The following is a 12,446-nucleotide window of genomic DNA, read 5'->3' on the forward strand; positions in this document are numbered from 1 at the left end:
GTATGAGGTAGCAAGGAGCCCCATGGGCTCAGAACCAGTCTTCCTTCTCCAGGTGTCCCCAGGGGAAGAAGAGTTCCAGGAGGGGCGTTCCAGAGAGGACGCCGCCTGGAGCCTAAGGTAGTTTAAATGTGCAGTTGCTACTTTTGGATCGTTGCCAATAAAATACAGTCTGTGACTCCAGAGTACAGGGATGCACCTGGCCCCTTCTCCGTAGGGATGCTCTGCTCTCTGGGCTGCTGGCCAGCTGGAAAAGGAGAGTCTGGGGTGGACTTTCTCCCTGAGCACGAGGGTCTGAATTTCCTCAGCTTGGGAGGGATCCCAGTGTTTTGGGATACAGGACTTCCAAATTAGGGCTTTCTAAATAATATCCCCACTGAGGATCCCCTAGGGCTGGGGTCCCCAACCCTCATGCGCAGATGGGTACCGATCCGAGGCCTATAAGGAACCGGGTCACGCAGCAGGAGGTGAGCGGTAGCGTCATCTGTATCTAGAGCCGCTCCCCATCTCTCGCATCACCGCGTAAACTCCACTTCCAGCATTAGATTCTCACAGGAGCGCGAACCCTACTGTAAACTGTGCATGGGGGGATCTAGATTGCGCCTCCTTATGAGAATCTAATGCCCGCTGAGCTGAGGTGAGCTGGGGGGATGATGCTAGCGCTGGGGAGCGGCTGCAAATACAGATTGTCATTAGCACAGAGGTTTGACTGCACAATAAATGTAATGCGCTTGAATCACCCCCAAACCACCCCTCCTTCCTCCCATGGAAAAACTGTCTTCCATGAAACCGGTCCCCTGTGCCAGAAAGCTTGGGGACCGCTACCCCAGGGGACGATTGGGGACTTGTGAGGAGCGCGCCTCGCCCGCGCTAGTTCTATTTATCAGAAGACAAATGTCCTGCTTTCAAGGCTCTAAACGGTGGCCCCAGGAGATCGTGTCTGCCCGGGAGTCGCTTCCGGCGCTGGCGGTGTCTGTTCAGGCTCTAGCGGGTGAACGCAGCAGTCAAATGCTCATTCATTCAACAACTATTTAGTGCGCGCCGGCGGAGTGCCAGGCACTGGCGGCGCGCGGGCGAGAGGCGACTCCGGCTAACTCCCGGCCGCCCCCGGCCCGCGCACCGCGGGAGCGCAGCCCGCACTCCGCGCCCGCCGGCCGCCCCGCCCGGGCGCCGCCCGCGCCTCCCGCGACCCGGCCTCCGGGGTGTGAGCCGGCTGGGGAAGGCGGGGAGCAACCGAAACCCGGCCAGCGCCAGACAGACCCCGCCGGCCCCGGGAAGCTGCTCCCGGGAGGTGCGCGAGGCGGAGCCGCGGCCGCCCGGGCGGGCAGGGCGCGGAGTCCGGCTCGGGGCGCGGGGGCGGCCCCGGCGGGGAGGGCGCGGCCGGCGGGAGGGGCCGGGGCGGCGCGGCCGCCGGGCCCAGCAGGTGACCGCGGGCGGGCGGCGCGGGCCGGGCCCGAGCGAGTCCGGGCCGGGGAGGCGGGGAGGCGGCCCGCGCAGTCGGGCGAAGTTGGCCGGAACATGGCGGAGGAGCCCGGGGCGCGCGGCAGCGCGGAGCGGCGGCGGCCGGAGCCCGAGGAGCTGTAGCCGCAGCCGCCGCCGCCGCGGGGCGAGGTCGCCGCCATGGCCCGCTGGATCCCGACCAAGAGGCAGAAGTACGGGGTTGGTGAGTGCTCGCCCCACCGCAGAGTTCGCGGGAGCGGCCCTGCCCGGAGTGCGCGGAGCCGGGCGGGGGACGCCGGCGGGGCTCGGGCTCGGTTCCCGCCGCGCAGCCCGGGAGCCGGCGGCGATCGGAGCCCTCCCCCGGGGACTGGCGACTCCGAGTGGCTCAAAGTGCAGTTGGGCTCCGGGACGGTAGTCCCGCGCCCGATCCCGAGCTCCAGCGCTCGGCACGGTGGAAACGTCAAGGTGACGCTCCCGCGGGGCCCCAGCGGCGGGTGCGGTTTCCTTCGGGGGTAGGTGGCGGGCCGGGGTCGGCACGTGGGATGCTGCTCATTGTCGCGGTGCTTGCTGGCTTCCCTCTGCGTAGGATCTTCTCTGACGCTCCTAAGTGAGGAGTCGGGGGTCGAGAGTCCCTCTCCCCCTTTCCTCCAGGGACTGGACTCCTGGTAACAGTTGTCAACTGAACGGGAAAGTTGTGGTGTGGAGGTGATGGAAGGGACAGGAAGTGTGTGGCACGGGGAGGAGGTGGCTGGCCCTTGGGGCTGTTTGTGCGGACAGTGGTTCCCTAACGGGACGTGTACGGAGAGCATATAAGGCTGCCATCTGGATCCTGAGTTTCATCGGGGGACAAGAAGAGGATATTTTTATTAAGAAAACGGTGACAAGCCCCGCGCTGGGTGCTTGGCATTCCTAACAGCTGCGCTGGGAGCCCCTAGGATGTGCACAGGGATTGCTTGTTGTGTCGCTTTAGATCCTAAACAGAGGGAGGGGGGGTGGGGGTGGGAGGAAGTTTGACCCAGGTGAAAACCGGGATCCTTTCATTTTTTATCAAAGAGTGAGGTTGTTGAAGTCAGCTGGGAAGACTTCTGCCATTAGCGGGGGCAATTACTACGGGCTATTTAGACCTCGGGCTATGTCTTAGTATAAACACAGCTGACTGTGTTGAGAATTTTATCACCTCCTCTCAGGGTCATTCATTTGGCCTATTTGCAATTTAATCTTTCACTTTACTCCCCTTCTGAGTCTCTATTTTTCCTCACTTTACTGGTTAATGGGGAACAGTCCCTGAACCTGTTAATGCTTTCTGAGGGCAATGTCAGTTTCAGACACACTGTTAACAAACACATCTAGATGCTTTTCAATTCTGTAGCCATGAGTCAGGTTTTTTTTTTTCAAACTGTGTCATATTTACTATATTATTCGTAGATTGTGATCCTTCACATGAATATTATTCCTTGTTTTCCTTTTATCCAAAAAACTGATTCCCCCCCCACCATAAGTTACTTTTAGAATCTATGCTCTCAGAAATGAGTAGAGATGTTTCTTCTGCCCCAGGCCATCATGTCATGATTTAGTCATAACGGTTCAGACAGGGATTCCTAATCAAGTGCCAGCTAATTAAGTAGCTAGTAGTTATGGAAGTGAAATGCTTCAAAATAGATGAAATCTATTTCTTTGTTTTTGAGGACTATGGAGTACTGACTACTAAGTGAAAGTATGTTTAGCAATGCCTAATTACAAAAATGTTACCAATTCTAATTTTGTTTAAGAGGAGGAAAAGCTTTTTCCAAAACTATCGACTTGGGCGTAGTCAATGCAAATGTGTTCCAAAAATGTGGAACCAAATTTGCTATAGTCACAGGAGCAAGTATGATGTTTTCTTTTTAATTGTTTTTTGTTGTTGTTATTCCTGTTCTAGAGTCAGTTACTGTGTTCTGTCCTGAGTGGAATCAGTTCCGTGGTTTCAGTCAAGAAAAATATTTGGATTGCATTTCCTGGGCCCAGGTGTTAGGAAAATGATCCCAGGTTATAATTTGGGACGCTTATTTCACCAGAGGCAAAAGATTCTGATTGGTCTGGATTTGACAAAAGGACCCATGGTTAGGATAAAGTAACTGAAGAGCTAAGTCTCCCTTGTTTATTCCTGAAACTGTTTGGTGTTTCTGTCGCCTCCCTGCTTGGAAGCCTCCCCTGGTTTACAGGAAAAAGTCTTAACTGAGCCCAGATTTCAAGGTTCCTTTCATCTGGTTCAACCTATCTTCACCTGCGTTCTCTCTCAAGCCTTCTTTCATTAACCCTCCAATGCAGGCAAAGTGCCCTAATCGCAGTTGTGCAATGTATTATGGAGAATCGCTCCTTTGGGACTTTGCTCCCATCCTGCTTGTCTCTCGCCTGGAGTTCCCTCCCACCTCTGCAGGGGACAATCTTGCCTTTCCCTGAGGGCTCAAATCCATTCCTCCGGCCTCCTTCAAATTTACTGTCTGCCAGAGCTTCCCAAACCTTCATGCCTCTTCATCACAATTCTTCATTTTGCCAGCCTTGGGTTCCATGAATCAGAAAGTTATGGCTTTGTATTTCTATCATGCAAGAGGTCTACCAGGTATTTATATGGGTGCATTCAGTAACTACTTGTTCTTGATGATGGGGTGCCATTCCAAAGCAGACTAAGCCAATTTCTCTAGTGATGTAATGCAGGTTTTTTTCCCCCTTTAGGCTTTTAGCATTTCATTCACCCCAATAAGAGTTTCAATTTGTTTGGTCAGATGAAGGAAGTGCAAGCCTCCAGTCTGTCGTTATCTCTGCAAGTCAAAAAAAATGAGATATTCTGCAGAGAAAACAAGCGTGGAATAGACAGACTTGTTTAAATACAATTGGGAAAATTGGCTTGTTGGAGCGTCTGCTGGTCAGATTTGGTTTCTGGGTGCAGGAAACTGCAGAAAAGCCATTTTGGAGCATTCTGATGCCTCAGAGCTGGCCCTGGTTTTGCCTGTTGTGCTCTCAGAGGAGTTTGCCTCCGCAGAGCGTTGGTCTCAGTTTGAATTGTTCCTGGAGAAGCTGGCAGTCTCTCCTGCCTTATTTTGTCTTGGTGCCACTGTTGGCTGTGCCTGACATAGCCTAGATTTTTCTACAAGGACTGAAATGCAGTCTGTCTGGGCTTTCTTAGTTCTTAAACATAGCATTGTTGGGCCAATCTCTAGCATTAAGTGGGCCTAAATGGCTTATGCGTGTTATCTGTGTCATCAAGTGCAGTGACTGCTAGATTCTTTAAACTATGGCCCTTTAGTACCCCAGTGTGAGGTGCCAAGTGATTAGGGTAAGTGCTCTTTCCTGGAACCCTAGAAAACTTGTTTTTTCTTTCTTCCTTTTTCTTTCTTATTTTCTTTGTTTCTTTCTCTGTTTTCTGTTTTCCTTTCTTTTTTTCTGTTTTGCTGTTTGAGGATATGACGGTATGAAACACTTTTATTTAGATTTTAAGCAAACAGATAAATACTCAGAATACTCCTGTGATTATCAAAACATTTTTAAGCCTGTTTCCACACAAGCCATTAATGTTAAGAACAGCCCCAGATGAGGTTAATTATGGATTCTCTGCAAAGTCATTCATTATTGCATGTTGGGATTTGCAATTGTATATATTTTTATGATGGGATAAAAGGTAGTTTGGGGAAATACTAGCTTTCACTGTTAGCTCTTCAACTGTGTAGTTGTGCTAGGCCCAATTAGCCCAAAAGTATTGAACTCCATAGAGCAGGTCCTTGAATGCTGATTTAAGATTGACTGCAGACTCTTGCTCCTCTTGTTAATGCATTCAGGTGTGTATTACTTCCCATCCACTTCCTCACTGTGAACAGCATATTCCGTGCACGGTAGCTGCAGGGGTAGAGCTGGAAGGGAGTCTCAGAGACTAACTAGTCCAATTTCCTTTTCAAGAGAGGAACTTGGTGCCTCAAGAGGTAAAGTGAATTGCTAAACACCAAGGGTTCTTGCCCTTTTTGGCTGTGTGAACCCCTTTAGCAAGAGTCTGGTAAGCCAGTGAACTCCTTTCTCATAATGCTTTTAAATGCATAAAGTAAAATCCAAAGGATTAGAAATGAAACCAGTTGTATTGAAATGCAGTTGTCAAGATATTTTTCAAAATTTGTGTATTGTAATATCTGTGCTTTACTAATGCATCAAATAACAAGATCTAGTGGCAGGTCTAATAACTACCATCATTTTGAATTAGTGATGAGCGTATATGATTGTTCGAGATATTTGCAATAACCATAATATGATATGAAAATACCTGTGGTTTCTATTGGTGACAGTTATCTCAGGTGCTATTTGTTCAACTGTGGTTTATTGCCTAATTTAAGTAAATGCTTAGGGTCAGGAAATAGAGATGTAACTTTTTTCCCTATTCATGTTCATGGATCCTCTGGATTTAAACATAGATTAAGAATCCTTGTCTGACGGTCACACAGCTAATTAGTTATAGAGCCATCTGAGTAACAATAGTAACACTTGCTGGCCACCTCTGTACAAGTGACACTGTGCTAGGTATCATACAATTGTAATGACCTGAAGAAGGCTTTGCCTTAATGTGTTCATATTTTAATAACACTGAGGCTAAAAATAAAAGGAAAGGAGAATTTAATATGCATTAAGAACTTACCTTGTGGGGTGCAATTCTGAACCTTTTATTTCAGTATGCACGTGGGGGTTTTAGTGACAGTTTCCAGGGGGTGTCCATGAAATTAAAACATTTTTTGTGATAACACTAAGATGTTATTGTGCTGTTTACATTCTCATTGTCTCATGAGTATACAGTGGTGTTTTCCAGAGGCTATGCGAAGTGTGACATGGCATCGGATTGAATGCAGAAATAGATATAAATATCTGGCTGCCTTTTCTGAAGCCAGACATTAAAGAGATCTACAAATACACAAAACAGTGCCACTCTTAGGAGTGTTTTTGTTTGAAAAAATAGTTTTGTTCATTAGAAAGATATATTTTTGCTAACATGTATTGGGTTTATTATAGTTATCTTAAATTAGTTAAGAAATAAATATTTGGCAGGGTGTGGTGGTTCCCACCTGTAATCCTAGCACTCTGGGGGGCCGAGGCTGGAGGATCGATCGCTGGAGGTCAGGAGCTCAAGACCAGCCTGAGCAAGAGTTGAGACCCCATCTCTACCAAAAAGAAAGAAAGAAAGAAAAAAAAAAAAAAAAAAAAGCTGGGTCTGGTGGTGCTTGCCTGTAGTCCCAGCTGCCCGGGGGGCTGAGGCAGGAGGATTGCTAAGAGCCCAGGAGTTGGAGGTTGCAGTGAGCTATGATGATGCCACTGCACTCTACCCAGGGCAACAGAGTGAGACTCCGTCTCAACAACAACAACAAAAAAAAAAAACAAGGCAACTGAATGCTCTTCCTCACAACCCCCTACACCTTTAAAAAATATTTTATAAATGCCTCAACTTGAACTTCTGATATGATAAATACTGATAGATGGAACCCATATAGATGGAAACTCCTCAGGGGTTCTCAAAAACTGCTTTACATGTTACTCCATTAAATCATTGAGGTAGTGCTGTGGATGCTGTTGTCCCCTTTTCCAGATAGGGAAAAAGGAGGTTCACAGAAGATAAGTTTCTCATGCATGGCCATGTAATCATAAGACATACAGACTAAAAGTCTTTAACCTGTGTTGTTTCCCAAACTCTGCTATTCATCGGTCCTCTTGGTTTTTGCCATGTGCAGGTACCACTGTGTAGCAGCTTGGTGGCTAGTGCCACACCCTTTGCCATTTCATGCCAATTTCATTTTCTATGGAATTTTATGTTACCTGCTCGTTTTCCTTTTTCACTTAAACAATTATTGAAAAAGAAAGCCTTACTATATTCCTACCACCACTTGCTAGAGAAAGAAGCAGCTGTAAAAATGAAGGCAACAAACCTAAGAGCGGTGTATTGGATTCTGGCTAGATGCTGTGGCCTTGTCAAGGCTAAAGCCCGAGGAAATTGGTGCTCACTTGAATCGTTGACACAGTATCACTTCTCATTATTTGTGGTAGTTCTTTTCTATAAAGTCTCAACAAGTGCTGAGTTGGTGAATACTGAGCCATTGCTCCTAGGGGAAATGCAGGGTTAGGTTCCTGTGAGCCTTTGCTCACAGATGGGCATATAACTTTATGTGTTTCTATTTTAAGATAGTATCTATCTATATATATACACACACACACACACACACACACAGAGTTGATTCATTAACCTTATCTGACGCATGCATTTTCTCTGAAGGCACATCACAGCTCTTCTGCGCTCAAGAATGTTAGCACTTCAGCACTACCCATGGGGGCCATTATCAACAGCAAAATCACCAACAAAAAGCACAAAAATGAGAAAAATGTGGCGGTAAATAGACCCCGAAAAAGACGCTTGTTTACAGCAGGAGAACTGAAACAAGGATGTGAAACAGGGATGTCACCCTGTCCGGCCTCAGCTGGGAACTTGTGTGTCATCAGGAGTATTGATTTTGGGGTTACAAATAAAGTTTAGTGAGTAGGCAAATTCACAAATAAGGAATTAGTGAATAATGAGGATCTACTGTAGTTAGCTAAAAAGAGAATTGAAAATAGAATCACTTTTCTTTCCACCTGTGTTTTTTTTTTCCCCACAGATTTGATGCAGTTGACTATTTCCTTCTTGAAATACTTTCTTCTCTGGGCTTCTGATCCCATCTCTCTGTAGTTTTCCTCCCGTGTCCCCACCCTTCCTCCTCCTCCTGCCCTCCTCCTCTTCTGCCAGACCTTTAGATCTTGTCATACCCTGGGCTGGCCTCTGTGCCTTTTTATCTACCTGCCACCGAGTGATCTCATCCCCTGGCTCTCACTCCCATCAGTTTGCTGACTGCTCCCACTTCCTAGTCCCAGCTCAGCGCTCTTCCCTGTGCTTCATAGTCACCCAGCTGTGAACTGGGCAGCTCTCATTGGCTCCCTAACGGGCAGTTCCTGCTTCCAGAGCAGTTTCGATCCTCGCTAACCCAATGCCTGCACCTTCTCCGGTTCTGTCATCTCTGTCCGGTGGCTCAGGCAAAAACTAGGAAGGAGTCATCCACATTCAATCTGTCCTCCAGTTCAGTCTGTCTCTGTCCTACTCCAAATAGATCCCCAAACCCAACACTAGTGTGCGTTGCCTCCTGCAGGGCAGCGGCAGGAGCAGCAGCAGCTTTCTAACTGTTCTTACCCTTGTCCTCTTGAAGTCATTCTCCAAACAGTAGCCAGAGGACCTTTTTAAAGGCAAAAACCCTACATTGCCACTTCCCTGCGTATACCCTGCCATGCTTTCCCGTTGTAGTCAGGACGACACTGAAGCTCCTGCTCATGGCCTGCAAGGCCCCGCGTGGTCAGATCCACTCCTGACCTCTTTTCCCTCCCTGCATTCCAGCCACACCGGCTTTATTTCTGTTTTTCCCACTAGCCAAACTCGGTTTGACTCAGGGCCTTGGCACCACCTCCACCCTCTTGTGGAATGTGCTTCCCTACATATTAAAATGTCCAGTTCTCCTGGATTATTCGGGTCTTCCTTTAAATAATCTCTCCTTAGAGCCTTCTCCGAGAACCCTAGCTAAATGATACCACTGTCCTTGCCCACGCCTTGGAATGTCCAGCCCTGTCCCTTTATTTATTTGTTAGTGTTTGCTGTCTGTCTCCGGTACTGGAATGCAAAGTTATGAGGACAGCAACTCTGTCTTTTTCATCAGTGTGCCCCGGCCCCAGGAACACACCTGGCTCCGAGTGTGCACTCAGCAAATACGTGCTCAGTGAATAAATGCACGCTAGGCCTGTCCACCCACGTTTGTGTTACCTACCCTGAGAGCGATTTTGCCCACACTTGGAAGATACTGCTCTGTGTGTGCCTCCCATGAGGTGACATCAGAAGCAGTAGGAGAAGACGGAACATTTAAATAATAGAGTAATAAACTGTTTAAGCAAAGGATTGTGCGAACACTGTGGGGTGGGAGAGGAATTGAAATTGTAAGTGCTGCATCATTAGATGGGAACAATAGCCCGTGGATTTGCTCTTTGTGTTTATCATTATTTATGGAGGCTTCATGAAGGAAGGGGCATTGTAGCGTTGGCTGCATGGAAAGAAAAAGCTTGACCGTAGTGGTGAGTGGGGTTTAGGCGGTTCTGAGTCATTGCACTGGTGCTGTGCTGAGCACGAGTCGGGAAGGAAAGAGGGTGCAGTCTAATGGAAGGAACAAGACATTCAGATTCATCCGTTACTTCCCATTTCCAGAAAAGGGGTCGGGATGCCTTACAGCAGGAGCATATATACTGTACACTGGGTAATTAAAGAAAAAATCTAAGAGGTCACCGGTAATGTGGAGAAGAAGAAAAAGTAATTTAGAGAACTGGCAAGGGGCATCGAAGCAAAGGTAGTAGTTACTCAGAAACTGGTTTTTCTGAATTTTTGTTGTGGTCATAGCTGCAGTGTAGCCATCATGCCGTCTGAAAACTTAATTTGTGTTTTCTTCTCATCTAAATATTAAGAGACAGACCAGTGCGGCTTGTGGGATAAGGAATCAGGTCTCATTGCAATGAGTTTTCCCATAAAGCAAAATTTTTCCAACTTCTAGCTTATTTCCAGCAAGACTCAACACAGTAACATTATCATTATAACCCGGTGCATATAAAAGCTTTTAGTACTTTTGAAAGAATAAAAGGCATGATCCAGAACTTTGGAATGAGTTGTAATGAAATGGACCCATAACTCTGTGGGCCAGGAACTTAAGGCCACATAGTTTGTTCTTCAGTAAATATTTCAATGAAGGGAAAAATAGTTTTCTCCTTCATCAAATAGGTAGAACCACCGATAATATGCCTACTCTCTGTGGACATTAAAGGACATAATAAATCCTTTGGGAGTCCTTTGACATTGTGTAATTAGCCTCCAGCATTCCTCAGGAATAATGAAGTTTTTATTGTTAAGCATTAGGAAAGTGTTTTTCAGAAATCATTCTGGGGCAGAGCTGTGGATGAGCATTTTAATTGTATTTTTCCGAGCGATGTTCAGGACATGTCCTCTTGGAGCCTGGGCCGGCAGTCAGGGCTCACTCAAACGATTGTCTGGATGCTGGCAGCCGCTTCCTGAAAGAGAGACAAAAGTGGGCTTTGTGTTTTGCAAAGCTCTGTGCCATTGCAGAGCCGCCGCTGTTCAAATGGGTTCACGGTCTTTTTCACCTTTTCTTACTCATGCCATTGGCCCCGACATTCACACCCAATTGAACTCTGTGACTGTCCACATCAGATGATATTTGGACCCCAGAGATGCCCTGTCTAAGCATCCTGGGTGTTGACTGTTTGTCTTTTAAAACAACTTGAGGCAAGGATATTGCGGTAGAAATTAATTCTCTCTTGGAAATAGCTGTTCTGAGTCAGCCAAGGTGAGTAAGAACGCATCCTACCTGCGTATCTGCGCCAGGATGGGCTGGCTGTATTTGATTGTACTCTTGGAGCCTGGGATGGCATGGCTCTCATGCCCCAGTCTTTCCTGCCCATGACCAGTTATAAGACTAAGTCACAAGACTCAATTGTAAAAATCTAGCAGTGTTGCCCTTTTGTATATAGAATCAGAAGATATTAAGAGCTCAAGTATGTAAGCAGCACCTCTTGGCTAACAAACACTCTCGTTTTATAGAAGAAAAAAGCCCCCAAGGCATCAAGTGACTTATCTAACATCACACAGCCAGTAGCAAATTTTTGTTTCAACTTGTCTTCTAGCCCTTTCTCTTTATAGCTCCGGAGAAGAGCAGGTTTCCTTTATCAGATCTTCAAGGTTCTGGAGAGTAAACTCTCCCCTCTTCAATCCTAAAGGGAAAATGCCTGCGTCTCCGTGGAATTTTTTTTTTTCCCTCCAGGTGGAGGTTTTGTTATAAATAAGATTCAGAAAACATCTTCCCTTTTTTAAGCGTTCCGGGAAGGTAGTGTGTCTTGGGAGGTTAGAGCTGCAGAGTGGAAGTCCCATCGTGGGTTCCACGGTTTAGCCACTGACTTCTCATGTGGTTTCAGTCCTTAGCAGTGTGATACTGACATGATATCACCAGTTGCCAAATGAGTAAATAACCTCACATTGTCACCAGGTCACAGGCACGTTTGAGAACGAATGTCACTGTGTTTTTGCAAAGTGTTGCAGGGTGAAGGAAGGAGCATGTCTTGATAATAAAGAGTGATAATAATGACCTGAAAAGGAGAGGACATTTGTATTTTTTTAAGGCCTGTATTTCAAACAAAATGAGGATGCTACGTTCTGGAGACTAACTTAGTTAGGAGAAGTTTGCGTAAGGCATTTTGTTATCCTGCTCTGTTTCTCTTTTTTGGGGGTGGACAGCTTAGCTTTCACCTAGAGGATGAGGTGCAGCCTCAGCTCATGCAGGGATAGCTGCTGTCATTCTCCTTCTGCAGCAAACTCCCCTGAAGTACGGCATTATCTGTCACCCTGGTATCAGAGGCACTCTTGCTAGGCCTCGAGTTTCCTTCAGAACAGAAGTAAATATTACAGCAAGTTGCCCTTGCTCTTTATGGTAAGCAGAGCAGGCCTGTATATCAAATTGTGGTAGCATGATTTGTTTTAGATTGTTAGTTTCCATTTTGCAGGATTCTGAGGCCTGATTTCTGTGAACTTATAGGATTATACATATATTTCCTCAATCAGTGGACACTAGAACCATGTTTACACATTTGTTGTCTTTAAAAAAAAAAAAGGATCCTAAGGGTCACAAATGTTGGGAACTTTGATAGAAATGAAATGACAATGTGTTGTATCTTATAATATTACTGTGGAGTTTATTGTGGTTTAAAATCCAACTAACATTGGTATCACCTGTCAAGTATCAATTACAGTTAAAATGCACATGCCTTTTGACTTAGCTGTTTTATTTCTATGAGTTTATCCTAAAGAGGTACTTATACATGAGGAATAATATGTGGAGAAGGTTATTAATTACAGCATTGTTTATAGCAAAAACATGAAA

General features: G+C 46.5%; 1 protein-coding gene across 1 annotated transcript in view; it reads left to right on the forward strand.

The window, feature by feature from the left end:
* The first annotated feature begins 1,557 nt into the window (after positions 1 to 1,557).
* DOCK5 (dedicator of cytokinesis 5) overlaps positions 1,558 to 12,446 on the forward strand; it is a 165,217-nt gene continuing 154,328 nt past the window's right edge. The window contains exon 1 of the mRNA XM_045535787.1: positions 1,558 to 1,660. Within this exon, the coding sequence (XP_045391743.1) occupies positions 1,618 to 1,660 (43 nt within the window). The 5' untranslated portion in view covers positions 1,558 to 1,617. The remainder of the gene's footprint in view (positions 1,661 to 12,446) is intronic.

The sequence above is a fragment of the Lemur catta genome, chromosome 22 (genome assembly GCF_020740605.2).
Source record: "Lemur catta isolate mLemCat1 chromosome 22, mLemCat1.pri, whole genome shotgun sequence".
Classification (NCBI taxonomy): Eukaryota; Metazoa; Chordata; class Mammalia; order Primates; family Lemuridae; genus Lemur; species Lemur catta.